The sequence below is a fragment of the Mchenga conophoros genome, linkage group LG2 (assembly GCF_057382185.1).
Source record: "Mchenga conophoros isolate Kocher_MC1m ecotype Shallow Benthic linkage group LG2, M_conophoros_male_GT1.1, whole genome shotgun sequence".
NCBI classification, from domain to species: domain Eukaryota; kingdom Metazoa; phylum Chordata; class Actinopteri; order Cichliformes; family Cichlidae; genus Mchenga; species Mchenga conophoros.
The window spans coordinates 25,536,988-25,561,602 of NC_140527.1; the positions used below are offsets into that span (position 1 = coordinate 25,536,988).

Below are 24,615 nucleotides of genomic sequence, written 5' to 3' on the forward strand. Positions count from 1 at the left end.
AAGTTTAACATCCAGGCATCCATGAAAACAGAATTTATTAAATTTAACGGAGTTAGAAGTTAACAGGAAGTTAGCTCGCTAGTTTCCACCTAAACATGATATACCATGTTCTGACTGAGAGATTTTTGAAACTAATTCAAACGTACAGCTCTGCTACCACTTCCAACATAAATGAAGACAGAAAACTAAACAGCATTGGTGTTTGCAAGGTTACTGAAGTAGGACTACCTGGTATATAATGTTGTGCTACGTGATTGCTAGCGACACAGCTATGTTAGCATAACATTAGCGCAGTGAAGCTGGGGAATGAACGCCAACTTTTTTCCATTCGATAAAAGTTAACGTGAGGGATTCTGGTGGTTAGGGACAAATGCAATAGCTGCGATGCTTTCAACCAAAACAGGCGCTGCTTGATGACGTCATCAACATGCGCTATCACGATAGAGCGGTGTAGTCAAAATCTTTATCGTTGGCCAAATTTATATCGTTTCTATCGTATATCGTTTCTATGGTTCTTTTGACCATTCTGATAGTTGTGCTGCTCTTACAGCACCTTAGGTGTACTGACCGTTGGTGGAAAGCAGGAAATATGCTGCATTCTGCTGAGGAAGCCATTTGATCTTGTTGATCTTCTCCTCAATCTCCAAACTCTTCAGGTAGTCAAACTCTGGCTCATGGCTCTGGAATGTGCTGTAAACATTGTACTCCCCACGACGCTGGGGCTGACTCTTACTCTGCAGAGGAAGAAAAAAAAAAGAAAGTGAAGCACAGGTAGACTTTGTTTTTTTTGGTGAAAGTTTCATTAGATTCCCGTGATTATAAGACAGGTGTAAATGATTCAATATTAGATCTAACATTTTGGAAAAGATGTAATTTATCTTTAATTTATCTTAAATTCCCCCTTAGGAAGCTTACTACCAATAATAATAATGCATTTTATTTAAAAGCACCTTTCAAGACACCCAAGGACACTTGACAATAGAATAAAATACATAGTAGAACAATGACAAAACGTAATAAAACACTTTAGTCAAGCTTTGCATTTGGGGATCTCCTCTCCTAATTCTGGTTTGACAAAATTACATCAAGCCCCTACCTCCACGGATGAAAAGTAAAAGTTACATGGAAATGATATCTCGTTCTGAGGCTGCGAGATAAGGGTTTTGGGGGGGTCACCATCTTGTTTGGAAAAATGAGATATGACCAGGAGGGGCAGGTCATTCACTGGCTAACAACTTGTGACTGAAACAACAACAGTTGTTAGCCAATGAGCTAACGGGTAGATAAAATAATTTACAAAAAAAGACTTAATTTTTATGCCGTATGACCCATAATATGAACCATAAACGCAGCAGGTAAGTGTTTAGCATTTCCCATATGTAGGAAAATGGGAAAATATAGGATCAGAAGTCTTTTATGCAACCACAGCCATTGGCATTTGGTGGCCCTCAGACAGTATGCAGGATAGGTTTAAGGAACTTCCGCGAAGACTTCATTTCCCGACCTGGAAGCTATACTTTTTTTTTAGTAATATTAAAATGTTAATACCACAGGAAAAATTAATGAGCGATTTCATGGTGGCCACATCCATTTTTTTATACAGTCTATGATATATTTACATAGATTCTGGAATATTATATGTTGAGTAACAGAACAGACTAGATTTTCGAATTGGGGCTTTCAACAGTACTTTTGTGCCACATTGTTACATGTCTTCATAATGTTGGTCCAACAAAAGCTTTTTGTTTTTTAGCATATTTACAGCTGTCCTTTTGAAATACATCCTCTTGCTTGCTAGTTATCAAAAAAACAAACAATCCAATGTTAATGCTTTAAGGCTGTCAAATCCTTTTCAGCTGAAGGACAGCATAATTATCACTGCATTGTTGGCATTTCCTACCTCCTGCTCCCTTTGGAAGACAACCACTCTGCCTCCTTTATCCCCAGTGGCCAACAGCTCCCCCGATGAGTTAAACTCCACCGTTGAGATAATGTCAGCTGCAACACAGGAAGCAGAGCAGACAGGGGGAGAAAATGTCAGTGTGAACAAACCTGTCAAGTATCTGACAGAAAAAAGGAAACACTTTTTCAATGGGATCTTCTAGAAAACACTTCAGGAGAAAAGGGAGGGGAATCTCATGACAGTCCCACAGAGGACTCCTCGGTGCAGACAGCCCAGTTTGGAGGAAATATAGGTTAGGAGAAACCACTGGATGAGTCACTGCATGATAATTGAGACTCTTGTCTGATTGAAGTGAGCCAATCTGTGTTATTTAATTGCACTTCTGCTTATTAGAGGACTCTGCCGCCGCACTCTTGCTCATCACAAAACACATTCAAAAAGCTTTAATGTGTTTTAGCAACATCAGTTATCAGTTGCCTGTATTTTACATTTTGAAGCATCTCTGCATAGCTACAGGTTCACCAGAAAGTAAATATCGGACACCTACCCTTAAGGTAGGTTTTCCTCTCCTCAAAGACATACAACTGCCTGAATTTAGGAAAGGCTAATGGTGACTGTAATTACGTATTATACAGCCCAGGGATAAATTGTCATATCATAAAGTCTGTCTCTCACACACACACACACACACACACACACACACACACACACACACACACACACACACACACACACACACACACACACACACACACACGCAAACCACAGCAGAGGCTAGCCCGGTTTTAAACAGTGACAATAATATTAGGCAGAGAGAAAGAGAGAGAGCGCTTGTTGTTTTGTACCCCCCACGCCCTCTGTGGACCTGCTGCTGGTGGAGCTCTGAACAGGAGAGGGGAATGTTGCTATGGAGACCGTTTCCATCTCTAGCGGCAGTCAGAGAGAGCGAGAGAGAGAGAGAGAGAGTGTATGTGTGTGTCAATAGCTCTCTGACTTAGTTGCTGATGCTAGCTGTAATTCAGCAGACAGTGAGAGAGAGAGAGAGAGAGAGAGAGAGAGAGAGAGAGAGAGAGAGAGAGAGAGAGAGAGAGCTGCAATAGAGTGAAAAACCTGCTACTGCATCTGGGGGAACGAGTTCAGTTCAATGCAGCACACAAGTTCAGACAATAGAGTCCCCATAGACGGACTCATCGCTTCACAAAAACCTGTCGTGCATGGTGGAAATGACCATGCATCCTGTCTGTGTGTATACTGTGAATCTGGCTCTGTCCTCCTCCAGTTTTAATTTAAATGTTAGAGAAAGTCACAGATGAGGCCAGAGGGATTCTTACGAGCACGTGTTGATAATGACATGATGTGGGAGGGCAAAACTAATTATATTTGAATGAAGAAATAATGACCTTTCACAGAGAAGACAAAGTCTGACCTAATTGCAGCCTGGGAGAACCCTTCAATGCACCATGCTGGTGTTGCATGTACTGTAGCAACACATGCTAAAGGCGCTCTGTAAATGCATTTGTACACCTCATACATGTAGTGCATGTATGAGGTCTCTCTCTCTCTCACACACACACACACACACACACACACACACACACACACACACACACACACACACACAGTAATGTCTTCCAGTACCACCAGGCCAAAGTCACTCATGTGAATCGAATGGAATCGGCTTAGCATTCAGCATTCTTTAATCAAAGCTGGTTTCGCCCTTTTTTGCCCTTCTCCTCTCTGTTTCTGCCCCCTCCCCATCCCCCCCCACTGCCTCTCTTCTTTTCCCTTCCCTCATCATCATCATCATCCACACATTAAGTCACTGAGGGGAAACAGTAATTGATGGATGCTATTTAACAAGTTTACACACGAATACATCCTTCAATCATCTCTTTGAATGATCAACCAGGCAGAGCCAGTGGAGCTGAAACACACGCTAACGTGATGGAATGCTCCCTTAAATGAGTTTTTTTTTCTTTCATGCAAATGATTTCAGACCAGACATGACTTGTAATTGCGTTTGTGAATGGCAAACATCTTCTTCAAATGAAACTTTATGACAATAGAAAAATAAATTCGCAGCACTGTCACAGGTGGGCAGGGTGTCTCAAATGATTTCTGCTGTTGTCAGTTGTTACATGACCAAGATGACTTGAATTAGAGGGAAGCCAGACACTGGACTGATCAAATGCTTACTTGGATGGACACACACACACACTTTCTCTCTCTCTCTCTCACACACACACACACACACACACACACACACACACACACACACACACACACACACACACACACACACACACACACACACACACACAACCAGATGAAGCCTATAAATCCTGTGGCCAGCCAGGTCTGACAAAGACAGGTCAGCGCTTCCTGATGCATCAGAGGGATGCTTGAGATAACACACATCCATCACCAGTAATAACTCAGACGAGCCTGCTGGCCTGCTGCTCAGATGTCTACATGGAAGACTGAATTAAAACAGGCATGGCACAGTTCTTATCTGCTTCTATCCAACAATCTGACCCCCAATAACCCCTTCACTGTGCAATATAGAATTGGCAATCAGACCAGCTGGATGGAAACATAGATATGCATCGATTCTGGAATGAAAACCCCGTACGAAGAGCCAGAGACACAGGAAAACCAGGAAGGGAGGGAGAATATTGAGTTTATTTATAGAGGCCTGTGCACAGCACACCACCCAAAAGAGAGAGGTGCCACTAAATGCAATCACAGAGAAAGGAAAGGTCTGGGGAGAGAAGTCGGTTTCTCAAAATAGCTCAATAAAAGCTTGTACAGCAAGATTCACTGGCACAGACACCGGCAGAGACCAAAAATAAGAGTGCCCTGCCTAACCTCTAGACAACGCATAATCCTGTCAGGAGCTAAGGCAACAAGAAAGCAAATTGACGTTGATCTCGTGGCACTGCGGAGTTGTGTAAGACACAAAGACTTGAAAAAGGTGTGCCTGAATAGAAAGCAAGTTGCATAAGGGGTGTGCAGTATTTCCAGGTAGAAGGAGGGACGTGAGCAACCTGGTGCTGTGCAAAAGCTTTGTTAGAGGTAGAGAGGAAAGGATTACAGCACTTGTGCTGAGCTGCCTGCGTCAAAGGATCAAGCCGGAGGATAATTCAAGTCTGTTCTCACACTCCCTTTCACCTGCCAGTCTTGTTCCCTCAATGACAATTAACAAATGTGTCTTTAGTGCCATTCTTCCTAGGGAATGAATAAACACACGCTAGTATTACATGCTCTGGAAATGGAGACCATTCATGTGCTGAACAAGCAGCTGATAATAACTTCAATTCACACCACCAACAATAGAGATCAATCACATTTTTGAATAAACCCCACTACCTACTGGTCCGGTACCCCGTCAGATGATTAAGGGTTTATTCAACTCGATTACCTTCACATAAAGCAACAGAGCACAATGCAGGTCTCCTCATCAGAAGAGAATGACTCTTTGTAAGATCTGGAGTGAACAAGCTAATTAACCTGGTTTCTCCAGGATCAGCCCCATGAGACTGAGACAGGGTGTGTGTATTTTGTGTTCCTTTTTCTTGCATGTGTGTGTGTGGATTCTTTTGTGCATGTATCTTTGTGTGTGTGCATGTGTGATTTTTTTTTGTATCCCCACACTCCAGGGAGTTGAGGGTGAAATGGGCAAGACGTGATACTGCTTCTCTTCTCACACTTCATTAACACATCGCCGTGGTACACATCTGACTATAGACACAACACGAGGCAAAAATGGAGCAGAGGAAGAGGGGATAGAGGAACCAGCATTCATCCCCTGCAGGCCCTAAGCTGAATACCAAGAAGAGTGATTTCAAATTCTTGTTATTTGGTATTCTTTTAGAAATTGAAAATAGAGAGCAGGGGGGATGGTAGGAAAGCGAGGATGCGCAGTATTATAATCCCCCACCAAAAACAAAAGCTGACACTCACGCTCGATCTGTCTGCCTGCGATGCTTTGGTGAAATCCCTTTCATCTTCCTGTTTCCATCAAAGATTAGATGGCTGCTGTACAGACTAAAACCTTACATTTATTAGTGACCTTATCACCAGCACATGTAGCATTCTGAGTGGCGCTGCTTCCTCGACAGGACACGGGAATTAGCTATCAAAACTTACAAATATATCCCATTATAAAATCCCAGAAAGGTCAAGAACTGCTTAGCCTTGAGGCTAGCTGCACCCCGAATGACTCACACACAGTACGTCTATCCCAGTGCTAACTCATCTACTGACCAGGAAGCCATATCACAGTAGAAAAATAGGACATTTTTGTCATCGTCCTACAGTAGCAACACCACGGGTATTCTTTAATAAATTCTCATTAAACTTTCATGGTGCTTCAGACTTAATAAGAAGCTAATCAGGGGATGAAAGCAGCTGCTGAATAAGGAGTGCGACTCGCCCCAACTTCACAGCTTGCCATTAAGCCTCCGCTACCCCCCGCACCATCTCCATACATGTACATGCACAGTCTTTCTTGCACTATGTGGTGAGGCGGGGCGAGGCGTTTTGAGTGCTTCATAGTAAATAATGGATGGGACCTGAGGGTATGGTGGGCTAAGTCTTTTTATGCCGGGGTCCTAAAGTGTGGCCCCAGGCCGTTTGCCTTGGCACAGCCGACAGAGCTCTGGCTCTGTTCTCAGCAGCAGCGGCGGCAGCAATAAAGGCTGTGAGCCCTCTGTAGTGGGACTGCATCAGTATTCAGTGGGGCTAGAGAGGTCACATCACACACAAGCTTGTATCAGACAGATGTATAACAGCAAAGCAAAGAGCAAGAGGTAGAATGTGAAGAAGAGGGGGGGCAGGGGAGAGAAAGAGGAAGGGATTACATATCCGACCAGTTGTTCTTTAAGTCATTGTTCCACTAACAAAATTGTAAAGGACCAGAAATCAATACTAAAGCAGGCGTTATGTTAGGTCCTGCCTCACAGCCAGAAAGCTATTTGCATTTTTAAACCCAATGTGGTGCTATTTCATCCATTATCACAACATCCAAGGAGGAGGTGGCTGAAAATGAACTGTTGTAGGAGCACCACAGTCCACTGACTCAACACGCGTATACACAGCCACGGTGAGAAATCATCCATTCTGTCACCATTAGCAACGTGTCATCTGCAGGCGGTTGCCGAATGCAAATCAGAGTGTAATACAATTTTCTCCCCTCTAGATAATAATGATGACTCTGGAAACTTCACTTTAAAATTGAGGAGACTTTGAAATTTCATGCCTGACTACGAATGACTACAGCGTGTTCAACAGAGTCAGTGTAACCACCCACAGACCCACCAAGCACTGAGGGGTGGGATTGGTGCAAGACAAAGGTCAGCTTGAGTGACATCATTAGAGTATCCTGCTTTTGTGGACAAGGATTGCCTGAGGGGAAACCCAACCAACTCACTGCTGCTCATCAGAACCATTGTGTGTGTGTGTGTGTGTGTGTGTGTGTGTGTGTGTGTGTGTGTGTGTGTGTGTGTGTGTGTGTGTGAGAGAGAGAGAGAGAGAGAAAGTGTGTGTGAGTGTGAGAGAGAGATAACGTGTGTGTGAGAGTGAGAGAGAGAAAGAGAAAGTGTGTGTGTGCGTGTGTGTGGTCTGCACATACTGGGTCTGATAAAAAATGTGCAGTTTGGGGAATTCATAGAGATGGGCAGAAGACTGACTTTATAGCACTTAAGGGTGACAAGGATTTAGAGGTTGAAAGGAGACACACACACACACACACACACACACACACACACACACACAGTAATTCATGATATATGAAGTGTGATGATCAGTCATAAATTACAGCAATAAAACATAACAAAAGCAGACATCTGAAAAGCACAGATGGGCTTCAGACTGGATGGTCCTTTGCTTTGGGAGGACATATTTGACAGTCCTCGTGCTGAATGAATGAGATGGTAGATGGAAGAGTGGGAGAGACAGAGAAGGAGCGACAGGGAGATGAAGATTCCCTGCCGTTTTTAAATCTCAGCGCACACATCAAACAAAGATATTCATCGCACCCTCTCGCGCACTCGCTGCGAACCGGTGGCAGTGAGTTTAGTTGTGAAAGAGAATCATCTAAGCCCTAGGCAAATAATGGTGCTCTCCATTTGAATGAAGAAAAGGAAGGAAAAGGGACGAGGGGAAACGGCACAAAAGCGTGCAAGAATGAGAACATACGTATGTCTTTTGAGCCCTGACTTTGTTTCTCCTCCAGCCTGCAATGGCATCTGTAACCTGAGCCCCACAGAAGCTCTGTGGTGGCTCTGACCCACCCTGCAGCCACTCATAACCTCCAACAACATCCATCCTGTTCAATTGTGTAGAGTGTGTCCATAAATATCTTATCCCATGTGGAGCTCCATAATATTTGAAATTACATTCCTCTTTTCACTGATTTTGTTCCTCACCCAATCTTATGGTAAGTGGGTGGCAAAATGTGTCTGGTGTGAAAAAAACTAAAGGATTTCCCAGTTCTGCAGTAACTATTTATACAATTGGCAAGCCTTCCACTGAAACACTGCATCAAACTGAACAATAAAAACCACTCAACAGAATAGGACAATTAAGCTGAAGATGGGAGATGTCCACTTATTAAGGAATTGAAAATTGAGCTTAATCTGTGGTTAAAAATATAAAGTTATTCATATGTGGCCCTTGGCATTTACAACAAATACAGTACAGAAGGGCATTTAGCCTCTATGAAGTTTGATTGTACTGCAATAATTTTAAAACAAAAAGCCATCAGACCTCAATGTTTTTGTAATCTCAATGCTATCAGTGCAGCAGATAATGTCTATGAGCAATCTGCATAATTGCATAATGAGATCAACCACCATTTTCACCTATAAATCAGTGTTTTATGTTCATTAGCGATCCAAGGAGCTCATAGAGAAAAGCTGGAGCTAATTGGCAGAACATAAGGGAAGTATTAAACATCACTTTTAACAGGTTGGAACTCAAAAGGCTGATGTCTGTGGTCAATGAGGAGAAACACATGCATGGAACAGAGCAACATTTGTAGCTGCAGGGTGGGAAAAAAAGGTTATGTGCATTGCATACAGTGAAAACGTGTGTCTGTGGATGCATGTGTGCTAGAGAGAGAGAGATGGATCCATATTTCATTGTGTTGTCTCCTTGAATTAGGGCACCTTGCCTGCTCCTTTTTTTTTTTTTTTCAACAAGTGCACACAGAAGGAAAAAAAATACATTTTTTCCCACTACTTCACACATTCTCTTTAAACTCAGAAACTAGGGAATAAAACATTCTGTACTGGTGCCTCTACAAGGAACAATCCAAACAGATTAAAAAAACCCTGATTACTCTGATCAAGATGCTTATTATAGCGCTAACCGGTGATGGGAAACCACCCCATCCTGCCCAGTTATTACATTCTCACTGGATCTTCACCACAAATGACCAGAATGTTCCCGTAATAACCCCAGCTTATTCTGTGACTAAGGTGATTAAACGAGCTTTAAGTGATCCCACCTTTATGCATTTAATAGTCCCCGCACAGCATCATTATATAGCCTAACATGAGGATATTTATTTTTATCATCTATTTATGCCATCTTATGTGTAACCTGCTGTCATTTACGGGCTACTTAATAATTAGATTGACCAATTTCTTGCTGTGATATTAGCATCCCTTTAGCTACAGCCGCAGGTTATTTACTGTCAAACACCTTTAAACTGTGTTTCTTTTCAACATCAAAATACCTTCGGTTGCATAGTTGTGGTCGCGAAGGAAGCTGTTGTTGATTTTCCGGGTGTCACTCTCCTCCTCCATTGAAAAATCGGCTGATTCGAAATCCTGAAAGCGGCAGACCTGCTCCCATCCTGCCCGGTACCGTCAGCAGGCGGGCTGTGGGACCAGCGGGGGGCCTGTCATGGCTCCAGATCTCCGGTGTAATCAACACAATCGCGATCAAATACCTGTGATGACGACGGTGCACGGGGCAGGTCCTGTCCACACCTCGGGTGGCATCCAACAGACCGACCGTCCGCAACGCAGTGACAGTGTCGACTCCAACAGTGGATTTAATAGCCTAATTATTGCAGCGCGTCATAGGTGCGTCTGCCTCAGGGAACTCTTCAAACGCGTATCTCCCAAAAATGTCAGCACGGAAAACCTGCAGCTTAGAGCTGATGATGATTTCAATAAACGTGTTCTTGAAGGTTGAACCTGAAGTAGCAGCAGCAGCATGGGCGCACTCCGTAAATCTGTTCTGGAGGACTGGAGTTTAGGCAGGCGAGATTTTCCCCTCCCAGTGCCAGCGGGGCGGGCGGGATTATGCGTCAACAAGCTTGCTCCGATCACCTCCGCATTTCCATGTCATAGCCTACAGCGATGCATCTCCACTTTTTCTGGATCCAGATTCTGCATGGTCTCCTCGCTCTTTCTCATTCATTCATTGATCGAAACGGCCCGGCGCCTGCGATCCCTGCAGCTCAGCTGACTCACTGTGCCGGATAGCGCAGAGCTTCACTGTAGCTGCCCACTCTGCTGCTGCGCTTCAGCAGGGGCCCCTCCCTGCTGCTTGACGGCTGGCTCTTTAAAAACCTACAAGCAGCAAACGTGACGCTCAGTTGAACCACCAGGACTAGTAAAGACTTCAAAATCTGTTCACAGATTTTTGAACCACCGAGGTTTGTGTGTGTGTGGGTGTAAAGTCACTGGTAGCAGGTTGCTCTTAAACTACCATTCCTCCATTCTGCTTCAGAGGCATCTATGCACTGCAGTGGCTTGTGTTACTTTTCTTCTAATTAAGACCCTAAAAACAGCTATTCAAGCCACAACACTGAGGTTTGGATGGATGTGTTATGAGGTGCATGACATGTCACATTTCTGTCCGAACACATGACAGAGGATTCAGAAATTAAAGGCAGAGAGGGGTCACAAAGCAGAAAGACCGAGACAGAGAGAAGGAAAGGTGAACTTAAACTAGAGAACAGAGGTGACTAGAAAGAATAAGAAAAAATAACCAGAGGCTGATTAATTAGATTAGTAAGGTCACCATCTGCGGCTCTTTCGGGAAAGATCTGATTTCACTGCTGAGTTTAATGACAACGCACAAAACGAAGCTTCTTCTGGTCAAATCATAATCTTTAATGAGTGTGTGTGTGTGCAGCATCAGAGTGCAATGCATCTCAGCTCTATCTACTCACTTTACGCTAAATCTCTTTGGTACCACAAAGGGACTGGGTATCTCCCCTGCACAAGCCTCAGCGCACATAGCATCAGCAGAGATTGTGGAGCCCCCTCTACTAAATGCATTAGCTCTCTAATCCACAGGACCATTTGCACATCCAATCCTCTTCTCCTCTACTAATGGGGATCTGGCTGTGAGGGAGGCATGCTGCACATAGCAAAAAAGACAGGGGCCTCCTACACATGCTGTTTTACACCCCATCAACCTCCAAACTCCATCTCCATCAGAATACATTACGGGGCATTATCCATGCAGGGGGATAATGAAGGCTGCTGGAGCATCCGTGAGGACTCGTGGTTCACGTTTCCATATTTACAGTCCTCCACACCTTTAATGAAATCAGCAGAGAAATGCTGCCATCCTTGACCCTCTTAGATTTAACTGAGTGGTCAATAGCATTTCCCACCTCTATCAATATTTAAACAGGATATACGGGGACAAAAGAAACACAAAGCCCTCCTCTTCAACAAAGACTTTGGCTAAGTCACAGCTGAGCAGGCCGAATAAACTGAAATGGAATCGGCGAGACAAAAGGGTTTTATAGAATGAAGCCACATGGATGAGCGGTTCAGTTTTGTCAGATTTTGTTGGGAGTTGAGGGGGGAAAATTATGAGGCAGAAACATGGTTAAAGCACAGATATTTGACTGTATAATGAAGGAATAAGTGGAGACTGCTGCTTGGAGCCAGAGCCTGGGATCAATGCTACAACATCCATACAATATCCTCTCTTCCTGCCTTGGTCCCATTCGCTGTGCATACAAGTCCTTACCTGCATTCCATTCCCCTCCAGCACTTCATAATGTGACTAAGAAAGTAATTACAGGTTGATACACTCATATTCTCAAAGCCTTCACTCAAAAGGCCCCAAGTTTCTTCACCCCGCGGCTCAATTGATGCTGTCCTCCTCCTCAGAACACCAAGCTACTTGTTCTCCTCCGCTACCTCAGCTCTCTCGCTCATTACACCCCATCTCCCACTCCACTGGGTAAGACACTAGTGACTGAGCGTCTACAGCCCAGCTGCTGCGTGTCAGACTTGTAGGAAATGCTCTGGGGGGCGGCCAGAATTGGAGAGCGTGTCCTCAATTCTCCTCGATCGTGTGGACAAAGTGGGTTAAATTAGACTCCAGCAGCACCAAACATAGGGACACAATCACGTGGCAATGATATTTTAGTCATGGCCAATTGCTTTCCTTGATGTGTTGTAATTGCTTGACCCGGGGATTCCGGTGAAGGGCTACAGGAGGCAAAGACGCTGTCTGCATACCAAAAAAACGCATGCATACGCTTTTACATATAGATACTTGAGAACACCGCAGCTGTTCGGCACAGTTCCCTATACTTCTACACCTTCATTGCAATTACCTCATATCTCAGAACTTCAGTCAATAGTGTATTGATCGGTGGATAATGTCAGGTTTAAATAGGCGAAGATATTGACTATTGTCATCAGTTAATCCAATAAATAGGAGGTTGTGGTAAATAAATCCCAAAGCATATACGCAAGGTAACCATAGTTTGGGCTGAAAATGCAATAATTTATTTTACACCAGTTATCTTGATTGTAAATTGGTCATGTCAAATCTTAGACACAATGCTACTAGAATACCTTTATTTGTTATTGTACGGCTATATAACAAAATCTCGATCATCTCTCTGAGAGATTTGTTAAGTCCTTGATCCACCTGCATGTGTCATCACCGATAGCTAGATTTAGCAGTTTGGTCATGATTATATCAAACGCAGAGCTGAGGTCTACAAACAACAATCCTGCATATGTCCCCAGGTGTTGAAGGTGAGTCAGTGCAGCATGGAGACGGCGTTTATAAGAACCGCTGTTGACCTGTTGGTCCAGTGTGGCTGGAAGTGAAGTAATCTAGTGATGCTTTTTAGCATGTTCACTATTTATTTCAATGTACTGACATGCTATCGTTCTTCAACTACCAGTATACACGAGACTGGAATGTTTTGCAGGGTTTGTGATTCATAAATCAAATTTCCTATAAACATGACATTTTCAATTGATGGTGCAAAAGGAAGAGGTAACTAAAGTTATTACAATTATTCCAGAGGGGAAAAACAACATCTGTGCCACATTTCATGGAATATCATTGAGTAGCTGTTGGAGGCGTTTCAACAGAGAACCTCGTGGTTTCACAGAGGGAAATGTCAAGAGATGATCAGTCATAGGGACACGCCATTTGGAAACATAAATGAAGACGCAAAAAACTGTGCCCCGGGCCATCGAGCTGGTTTATCATATATTTCATCAGATGTCAAAACTCTGATGTGCTGGCAGAGTAAGACTAAAAGTCAGCTTTTTTTCCACACAAGTAATTTCTATCATTCATTTTATGTTCATGTTCATCACAGCTTGACTGAAACATGCCCATGTCAGAAGGCAGAACACAAATGTTATAGTCTTACCTGTTCATTTAACTGGATGCAACATGACCAGGGCACTCATTCAAATATGAAGAAACATGTTCACGTGACATTTGATTAATGATGAACGGAGCATTAAGATTGAGCTGCTGAGCAATAATAATATCTATAAAAGATTTCACAGCATGACATGTTCAAAATTTCTTGACAATTTATTTGACACTTGGAACAAGTGGTGGACTGACCGACTGAGGCTGCCTAAAACTGCTCGCTGCTGCAGCTTCAAATCCAATATTGCCATAATTGCTAATTGATTTACAGCACTACCCACAATGCTTTAATACATTCAGATATTTTAAATGAATAGCTGCCGTCCCTTGAACAGCACAACAAAATCTGTGATGGAAAGCAAATCTAAACTGCCTGAAGTCATACAATCATGCAAATTGAAAACTATGGATTATTTTACTCAGGAAAGCTGTGGTTACAGAATTAAGATTTAACCCTAGGCAATGTTTGACCTACTTTGTTTCAAGATTTATTGTAGAATTATGAAGCAGGTATTCTCACAAAACAGCTGTTCCTAAAAACTGCCATCATTTGACCAGGATGCTTTAACTGAACATAAGAAAGGACTGTATTATTATATTATAATAGTCCAGAGGTTTGAAAGCACAAAATGCAAAATAAAACAAAATACATTAAAAACACTAAAAAAGGCCATTTTCTTCCTCTTTAAGGTAGAAAGGTAAAGCTGTAATTCAAAACATATACAGTAAAGCCTATTTAGTAGTTGAGCTGATTTCGTATGACATGCCTCAGTGGGACAAGCTGTATCAGAGCACAACATGCTGAGCTACACAGTTGTTATGGTCATAATTTTTAATGTCTGTTCACCGGTTTTAGATTTTTTCTGTGTTACCCAACAAATCAGGATGATAATCATTCAATGGCATTAAATTCCCTCTCCAAACATTCATTGCCTGCCATTAGCCATGCAACCCACCCTGGCATTAAGAGCAGCTAAACACACGGGGGTAATAGGATTGGCCTGGCAGTCCATCTGTCAGGGGACTGAGTAGCAGCAAACCCCAAGGAACAAGTACCTGGCCTGGATACGCTCTCTCATTCTGCCCTTTCTTTGCGGTCTACTACGGAAATATTTATACGGTTTTTAAATGTAACCTCTGTGAAACTAAAACACTGCCATTCAAGCACATAAATGCCAGAAAGAAAAGGTAAAAAGCTGGAAAATACAGTCTCTAGTGGGAGTTTATAACCTCCTGGCTTTAAGTAATATAAAATGCTGCTACTCTTCTGTTAATAGACTACAGATGGAGATACATGTAGTCGGCAAATGAATTGAGTCAGGGTGGGGGAGGGATAACAGAGGAGAACTCAGGGCCTGGAAGAAGGAAGGGGAGAAAGATAAAAAGATGGATGTATAGTTTTGGTTGAGGGCATTAAATCAAGCCTAGAGGCTGTCCCTAAATCAGTAGGCTTTACTCTTGGTGTCATTCCAATTACATCAGGATGAGACTAATGCTTCATTGCTCCGAGACTTCAGACCAGCAGGACTGGATTTTCTGTTTCCCCCTGACTCTCTAGTCCCCTCCCCCAACCTCCCCCCCTTTAGCTCTCTATCTCTCCCTCCTTCGCTCTCTCTCTGCCTCCCTTGATAATAAATTAATTGAAAAGAATGCATGTACAATGATTAGCGCAGGACGTAGCATTTTGGTTGAACATTAATCAAGCGAAATGATTGTGTTTGCATGTACACACCTCAAGAACAGAGGCATGGATGCATGACCCACATTGGCATCTATATAAAGCAGGTACCCTAATCACAAAACACACACATATACACACTTATAATAGCCTTTGTTGTGTTAAAATGTTACGAGCAATAAAGCAACATACAAATTGGCCGACAGGTGAAGAATCCTACAACGCTGCTACACATTTTGATTTGTTTTCTGACTACACAGTCTAGTCTTGCTGAGAGGAAATGGTGCCACTTAACAGAAAATCATTGCATTGCGCTGCTACGGTTGCTAGGTAACTGCAATTGAACTGGCATTGCAATGCAACACAACAGCTGTCCACATAATTGGACAATTAAGATCTTAAAATGTCATTATTTTGGTTATATTCATCTCTATAAAGGCTCAAGCACGTCCCAACACATTTTGTACTAGTTGGGTTAATGGGAAGAACACAGAGGGCTCATGTTCGGAGGAAAGCTGGCTTTCATTAGTGAAAATGATCAGCGCTTTATTGGGAGAAAACAGCAAAAACAAAGTCTGTCTGTGCGGCCCTGAAAGACTGGACAAACACAGTGTGTTGTCAAGTATGCTATATTTAACCTACAGGACTTTCCTCTATGTGTGGACGCATGAAAGACCGACTGGTAGAAAGTAGGTTAAGCAGGTTAGTGAGTGCCTACAAAGCCACCTACCCATACACAAGTAGGGATCAATGCGCAGCTTGTGTTCAGAACCGTGGACAGCTCTGCACTGTGCTGAAGCTAGCAGAAAGTGAAAAAGGCCTAAAGGGGAAATACAATTTCTATAAAATGTTTCTCAGATGTCGTATAGCTCGGCTTTCATTTGAACAAATCAGAGAGAAAAGCTAGTGGAGTTAGTTCAGGAGCTGCTTCTAATATGAATTAACTAGTCAGTATAATAAAAAATGACTATCACGAGTTTTCACAGCCTTTTGTGTCTTCAAATATTTTCTCTGTATCAAACTAACAATCAAAAACTAAGAATAACAAAACAAAGAAACTCTTTTCTGTAAATGGAATTCTTTTCCAGCTTTCACACAATTATACGCTGTTGTAATGTACATGCCTACTGTGTGTGCTGTAGTACCATGCTGAAGCACTGTTATGTGCCAGCATGTAGGTAATCACGCTTGTTGGACAGGGAGTGTCTATTCAAGAAGAACTCCTGTTACTAACAAGAAAAGCAGCAGTGTGGAAATAGCCTGACCCCACATCTGAACATTCTTTTCTTCTTTTTTTTTTTTGCTACAGCTTGCCAGAGAGGGTTCCCTGCAGCCATTCAGTCATGTTTCAACCAGCCCCATGTGACAACAGAACATGTTCTCTGTGCACCTCGGTTCAAGACTCCCCCACCCACACACACACAGACTCAAGCTCTCACACGCAAATGCACATTGCTTTATTACAATAGTCCACACACACGCACTCCGTCAACAACAAAGACAAACACATGCAAGCATGTCACACTTAGAGGCTGTAATCTCCAGGAAAATCCCATTTGGCAGAGCAGCTGCCAGCGTGGATCACAGATAGACTGTAGTTGTGGTGCCCACAGGGTAGCAAGCTGTCCATCCACACTTTTCTATCAAGTAGAGTCGCCAACCACCCACCCACCCCCGAAACCGAGACGCACACCTAAAGATGAGCTTAAGATGGGATCAGGCCCTACCACTGTGATGGTAAATTCTTGCCATTTGCCACTCTAATAGGTAGGTGTCAATAAGCTCAAACAGCCTTTTTCTCATTTAAACAGGGCTTTGCTTTGTTATTTAATTTATTGATTTGTTATGAGTGGGATCTATGTTGCAACGTAGCTGCAGGGATTTGCCATTTTTGATGTAGCATGATGTGAGGAGACTTTCTGGCAAAAGTGGTCCGTCCATCTGTCTGCTTATCGTGCTGGCTGGCTGTCAAAAACACTTTCTCTGTTGATGTGAAATGAGACTTGGATAATAAAATAAAATATTAAAATCATTCTAAATCTTTCATATGCATTACAGATCTAATAAAAAACAACAACAAACTATATCCACCCATCACAGGATCCACAAATGTATACAAAATAAGATTAAACATACAATGACAGCATGTCATGTGCTCGAGGCTCCAGTATTAAAGGAGATAATCTTATAGCACCACCAACTGGTAAAAAATTAATATTACATGCTTGAACCTAGGCAACGATTTAAGATTGATTTAGCTTATTTTAACTCCGGCCATGATCCCTAAAAGCTGTTTGTCAGCCTGTACAGTTTACAGTACCACAGTTATGCATCTGTGTAATTTGGGTTTGTTTACTATTACATTCACATATTTATTGATTTTTTTGGACATAAGTGTGCCTACATTGTTAAAGATAAATGAGGCTGGGTCCTGTCTTTGTTAAGACCAGAAAAGCAGGATGTGCATGTGCATTGTTGAGCAGTGATGCACCCATCTTATTCGCCCTTTTGTATTCACTATTCATTTACTAAAGTGTCTCCATGTGATGCTAAGCTTAGAGAAGGTCATTCACTGGAAGAGACCTATTGACTGGTTGAAAGTCGTGGCACATTGATTGTATGTGTGTGTGTGTGGGAGGGGGGAGGGGTGAATTTGTGTTCAACATTCAAAGATGTAATTACTTTATTTATTTGACACTTGTCTATCTGGTGCAAAAAGGCATAAATAATAATCAAAACAATACAAAAAACCATCTTGCTATTGATTTTGTAACCAGCTGGCAGGCAAATGCATTTTTTCAAACACTAAATTTTATAGTGCATCCCTTGTTTTGAATATATTTTGTAGAATAAATTAGTCAAAGATAACAAAAAGCAGACCTTAACCATATTAGAATTCAGAGAAATTTACCAATATTAGCACGAAAAAGAAAAATGTCATAAACATATAATGTAATGGATGTCATTTTAACAAGTACTTTTGTGAATGTTCCAGTATAATGGGTCATAACACAGTTCAGACATTGAAGCGGGCATTAACAGTTATTTATAAATGATTAAACAAACAGGTATCCTTTTTATTGTTCTACTGTGAATGAACCAAATTAATTAAACACACACACAAATAAAATATATTAACAGTCAAATATAGTAAGCCAAATTAAGATAAAAGTGAAATTCACCGTTGACTCTTTCAATATATAACTTGTCATCAATTCATAATTCTCTGAAAAATGTGTTTATTATTTCCAGCACACTGATTCTTGAGTTATTTCCTAAGAACTTGCTTTGTGAGGTTAAAACTGAAATCTAATCATTTTATCCTTGAATCCCAAGAAAGTTTGTGGATTTTTTTTAATAGATTCATGACGATTTGAGATGCAATTGTTGCCAGGACAGCAGACGTTAATAGTAGTTTTCTCTGATAAAATATAGATTGCATATAAAAGATGGCTGTAGCCATTAATGAATCTCTCTTTGGTTTGTGAGGCTGTGTTATAAAGCCTCAAGATATGATGAGCAAGTGAGTATTATACTTTAATGTATAATATTGTAAAGGAAACAAAACAGGAAACAAAACATCAATCAAAAAATTGCTCTCTTTTTTATTCGGGCTACTGAAATTTATTTTGGGCTACCAAAAACTGAAGAGTCCCTGCCCGAAGGGCTACCAGGGATTTTGAAATTTTGCGAGCCCTGAGATATATATATTTTTTTCTTACTTTTTTCTTTCAGCAACATTAAATTTAAAAACTGTACTTTTGAGTTAAAATATATATTTATAATTTTAATAAATGACAAATTAAAAAGGCATGAACATTTTTTTTGTATCGAAAAAATATCGAACCGTGACACCAAAGTATCGAACCGAACCGTGAATTTTGTGTATCGTTGCACCCCTCATATCTATCTATCTATAGATATAGATATATATACTTTGATCAGGCGTATCAGCATTTTAACTTCTCATTCTTTGTTCCACATTGAGAAAATGTCCCATAATTTTTATGGACTCAACCCTAGGGACAGGAACTTTTCTAAAGTCTACTTGCTTCCAAGGCCACCCTCAAAAAGTCACCAGGTACACTGATTTGGCCACAATTTGATGGACCAGCCACAACAAACACTGGGAATTTGCTTAGGACTTGAAGCTGGTGGAAGGTGACTGTGTTATTTTTCAATTTCACAAATGGAGAATACACAATGTGGACTCACTTTCAGCTTTAGTGTCTCAGACAAACACACTCTTTGCTTCAGATTTAGTTTTAGTTTGTTGGGATCTGGTCACCCTACTGCCATGTGATATGAATTATACATAAATTAAATGTGTGTGTGTGTGTGTGTGTGTGTGTGTGTGTGTGTGTGTGTGTGTGTATAAGATGTGGGTCACATGTCAGTAGGAACAGTTATCATATACTGTATCATCATGTACAAAGAATTAAAAGAAGTACATGTGAGTATAAGATTACACATTTTTCATGGTCATGCCAGGTTCGTGCATGTATGCATGTGTACTGCTCTCCCTGCATGTGATGTGACAGCATCAATATGGAATCCATAATTTGCTCACCCCTGGCCTCAGAAACAAAGCATAGCTAATTACTCTGGTGACACAGAGGGCACAAGCTGCCAGCTGAGGGCCTGGAGGAGAGCTTTGAGCTGAACTAGCTGCGAGAGGTCGACGTGTGGAAGCGGCCCTGTGATCTGTGATTTCTGAGTGTTCACCACAGATGTTAGAGGCCATACACTTGGCTGCACAAGTATGCAGATAAACACATTCATACGGATTTTTAAGGGCAGTGGCGCTAAGAGGACCTCCATCTCCTCTGACAGACGAGTGAGTGAAACCGCCGAGAGAATGTGAAACGAGGCGGGGAGTCGGGCTGGGAGTTTTGCCTTACAGACATGCTTCAGTAATCACACAGCAAGGAGGCAGACAGATAGGATGTTTCTTTGTGAAACAGCCATTTCCTCCATGCGGAGGTTCTTCCTGGCAAATCTAGCTCCTGGAACCTGACCCTGCTGCTTACAGTGAAAACCAGTACGCTCAGACAATCACATGTTACATGTTCAAACTGTTGCTTTTCCACTCAAGTGCTATGTTAATGTAAAATAGCAGCAATCAGACACACTGAAATATGTCACACACATCTGCGGGGCACACGTACTAATCTCACAGCTAATGGCTTAAGTTTGAGGTAAACAGTAAACAGCCCTGTGCGCCAGGACAGCTTGGTCTAGCGGCACACTGTCAATACTAATGACATCAGGACACAAAGTATCACTATGGAAACCTGGAGGCCCTGGGTCTGTCCCACACCCCTGTGTACTACCGGAAGGCTGCAAGAAAAAGAAGCCCAACTGGGGAAATAAAATGAAAGCGAAGGTAAGGAAAATCAAAAACAGAGAGTGCTAAAGGATGGAAGCTAGTGAATGAGATTCAGTAAAATGAAGACGGGTGAAATCAAGGGTGAGCCAATTGCCTGAAAGAAGGAAAGAGAAAGAGGGGGAACGGGTGAGTTGTGGGGTTTGGAGGCAATGGTTGGTTGAAGCTGGTTTGGAGCCAGAGGCGAGTGCTTGGTATGAAAACAGGCAGAGCAGTGTGCGGCAGCCAAGCCTGAGATTTAACTCTGCCGGAAGAGAGCTCCTTCCCCCCACCAAAAAAAAAAAAAAAAAAAATCTGCACTCTCATCTTCTACCCCTCCTCCTGCATGCATCACCCTATCCATCACACACTCCATTCCACAGCCCGACCGCCTCTCCTTTTACTCAGCCACACTTTCAAACAGACCAGATGGGCTCAGTACACCCCACTGTCTGCTGCCATCGACATCACTGTAATGCTACCGGCCTCCTGAGCTGTTTTACTTCCAAGTACAGTTTTGCTAAAGTGACTCCTGCAAAACCAGCTTGGCACTGGATCACTGTGAGCAGGTCTAACAGTATGAATTAATGTGTGGCTCATTAAGGGGAAAAAAAGCAATACCTCTCATGTTAGATCAGTCAGAGCATGTTGGGTCTTGGCCTTCAAAAATATTTACTATCAAGCGTAAAATTGGCTGCTGGAGGGAAACTTAATTTAGCCTCAGTATTGTGCTTTGTCACCTGCCGGGCCGCCAAACACCTTTTGTGCTACGTGGGTCACAGAGGCATTTGGTCAGAACAATGTGAACTAATCACAGGAAGCCACGGTTAAGAAGGAAACGAACATCGTAACAGAGTGGGTACAAACCCACTGTAGTCTGAGTTAAAGTCAGACTATAGGTGCTGGAAGATTAATAACTGCCTGTTTGTCTTTAATTCTCTTGCACAATTTTATATGTAAGAAATGCAATGTTTGAGCTTTAAAATGTTTTTGAAAATTTCTTCTTTACAAGCAATTATGTAAATTGGGGTTTAATAATATGGGCTGATTAGACTGAGATTTAATCAGTAATGTGATTTGGGAAATCGCATTGTCTAATTTAATTTGAGTTAAGCTTTTTTCTTTCCTCCTTTTTGGACTCATTGCCTTCTGACTCAAATCAGTTTCTGTTGAGCCTCAGCAGGCTCGAGAGATGGCGCCTAAGCAAATGAGATAACAAGTGCTGAACTGACAGACTGTCATCCAGTCACGTCTGCATAATCCCAGAGTATGGTGCTGGTGTCATGGTGGGATTTAAAATCTGGTTGCAGTGAGACAAAGGTGGTCAACAGAACACTTGGCTAAGAGTTATTTAAAAAACAGAACTACTGAAAAATATTCATCCAGTTAAAACCTGTTTTAATATGCCTGACATCCTTTACTTTTTAAATTATTTTTAAGCATGTGGATATAGTACATGTGTTGCATTCATTTCATTCTTTTGTAAAATTAGTTTAAATGTTATGTAATAAATATCTAGCACAAATATTTTTGATTTGATATTTTTCTTCTAGAATCAAATCAAAGCATATTCAGAATGTATTCAAAATTTAAGCTGTTATTACCTGGTACTGTAATGTACATAACAAAGTCACAACAAAGAAAAGCGATATTTAGAGTCCTCCTATACAGTGTTGGTCAAGTTACTTGAAAAAAGTAATCAGTAACTAATTACTGATTACTTCCCCAAAAAAGTAATCCCGTTACTTTACTGATTACTTATTTTCAAAAGTAATTACTTACTTAGTTACTTAGTTACTTTTTAAAAACACGATTTACAACCTGAAGAGGTGATAAAGCGATAGATCTTTCAGCCCAATTCTACCTTTTCTACATAATCCATCATACAAAATGTAATCAAATGGAAAAGTCCCTTTTTTAAAACTTGTTTTATTAGTTTTAATCTTTTAACTTTATGCATCAAGCAAAAATTTAATTATATGCAACATTCTCTGACTGGAAGAAATTTGTTTAATATTTAAACCTATTTTCTGCACATTCCAGCACATAAAATTATTGGTTTTTTTGTGTTTACACTCACTCTTTCAAATAGATGCAAGTAAAACACAGCAGAAAATAAATAAAGTCAAAGACTCAGCGGCCCTTTTGCTCTATTTTCACCTGTAAAGCAGGAGCAGGGTAGGCGGAGGTTTACCCTGGTGCAGGTGTGCCGCAGCGGTCAGTGGAAGAATCCGCGAGTTTCTCTGTGAGTTTCCCATTACGTCGTAGGGCTCTCGGTGCTTGCTCGGAAGTTTAGGGGGTTTTTTTGCTGTAAAAAGAAGTTTTCTTCCCACGCACGATGGACGCTAATGTTTTTGTCACTTTTTATGGAATCAAACTTAAACTAAGGTCAGTACTTCCACGCTTTAAACGCTGCAAGCTCATACTCGCTCCCGCACTCGATATATTATCCACTGTTGATCTGCACACAGCTGTTTTCACGAATGTTGCACTTGCTTACGTCACTGTCATGAGACATTCTCGCAAAAAAATCACAGTTTTAGTAACGCAGTAACGCAGCGTTCCTACGTGAAAGTAATGGTAATCTAATTACCGTTTTTGCAATAGTAATCCCTTACTTTACTCGTTACTTGAAAAAAGTAATCAGATTACAACGCGTTACTGCCCATCTCTGCTCATATATCATCCACCATATACTTATATGTTGTCAGTACAAACAATGGCAGTAAGAAACATAGTTTTAATAGCCCTGTATAGCATAAATCATTAGCTTGACTCTGAAGACCTTGGTGGATTTAAGCCAAAGTGTAATGGATTGTTGACATCACTCTACACCTTCAACTTCAAATCTTTTATTACACCCAAGAAACATATAACCAATCATAAATACTAAATTGCTCACTTTAAGTGTGCGGCAGATAGCTGCTGTTTATCACAAGTCGTCAATATCAGACGTGACTTATAGGTGAACAAAATATAAAAAGACTGAGTTCTGGTTTTCATGTGACATCACGTGTCGGAGAGCTGGATGTTCTGTACTCTGTGTGCGCTTCCATGTGCAGGACTCGGGGGTTGTGGGGTAGCACAGTGAGTGAAAAGAGACCGCAGGGAGAGGTTGACTGGTACTCCGTGTACTGCTGTTGTCTGCTGCTTCATACTGTAACATCTGGTTACATTATTTATCCAGTGCCATGTCTTCAGTGTATAACACCATTCAGATAGGACAGTAAAAGCTTTCACTGCAGTATGGCGTGAGCAGTGATGAAGCATTCCTCCCTCTTCCCTTCTCCCTCACACACACACATGCAACACTATACTCTGTGGTTCTGACAGATAGAAAACATAACAGATGACTCATAAACATCCTGCTATCTAAAGCTGTCTCTGCTCCAGACAATGTTTTGGTTTTGATTCCTGCCTCTTATCGACCCTAATGCTCAGGTTGTTTTGTACAATCAGAAGTGCAATGACTCTGCAACGGTGGATGGCTATTTTCAGAAGGATATAGGAAAAACTATGCTGGGAAACCATAAAACGGGCACCTAAACCAAGATCTAATTGGATCACAGCTATTGCTTCTATGGGTGCGGTTGGGTTTGGGTTTCTACAGGCAGCTGAAAGGAATACCAAGTCATGTCTGCTCCTTAAACTGAATGCTTACTATCCTCACAGCAGATGACATTGTCACCTCTCCTTCACTGTTTTCCTGCAGCTTTTTGGTAGGATTCATGTGAAAACAGCATTATTCTATTTTATTTTCACTATTCCCAAAAAAGAACTATGGTACAGTAACACTACAATTTTCATGCAGTTATATTGTTAGTTTAAATTATTTTCTGTATATTTTCGAAACCTAAATAAAAAGATTTTTAGCCACTTGGGGGCAGCGGAAACTACATGTGAATAAACAGGTATCAATATTAACTCTAGCTTAACTATTCTGGCCTCACCAGCTAGCCTTAACTTTGTATTTTAAGTGCTGCAAACTATGCAGTATCA

At 41.6% G+C, this 24,615-nt stretch overlaps 1 protein-coding gene across 2 annotated transcripts in view; it reads right to left on the bottom strand.

The window, feature by feature from the left end:
• ppp2r2ba (protein phosphatase 2, regulatory subunit B, beta a) overlaps positions 1-24,615 on the bottom strand; it is a 41,669-nt gene that overhangs the window by 9,955 nt on the left and 7,099 nt on the right. The window contains exons 1-3 of one of the 2 annotated variants that reach the window (XM_085290167.1): positions 9,645-10,406; positions 1,901-1,998; positions 569-734 (exon numbers count right to left, since the gene is read on the bottom strand). In XM_085290167.1, the coding sequence (XP_085146293.1) occupies positions 569-734; positions 1,901-1,998; positions 9,645-9,714 (334 nt within the window). In that variant the 5' untranslated portion in view covers positions 9,715-10,406. Of the gene's footprint in view, positions 1-568; positions 735-1,900; positions 1,999-9,644; positions 10,407-24,615 lie in introns of those variants that run through there. The other variant, XM_085290164.1, reaches the window with a different exon arrangement.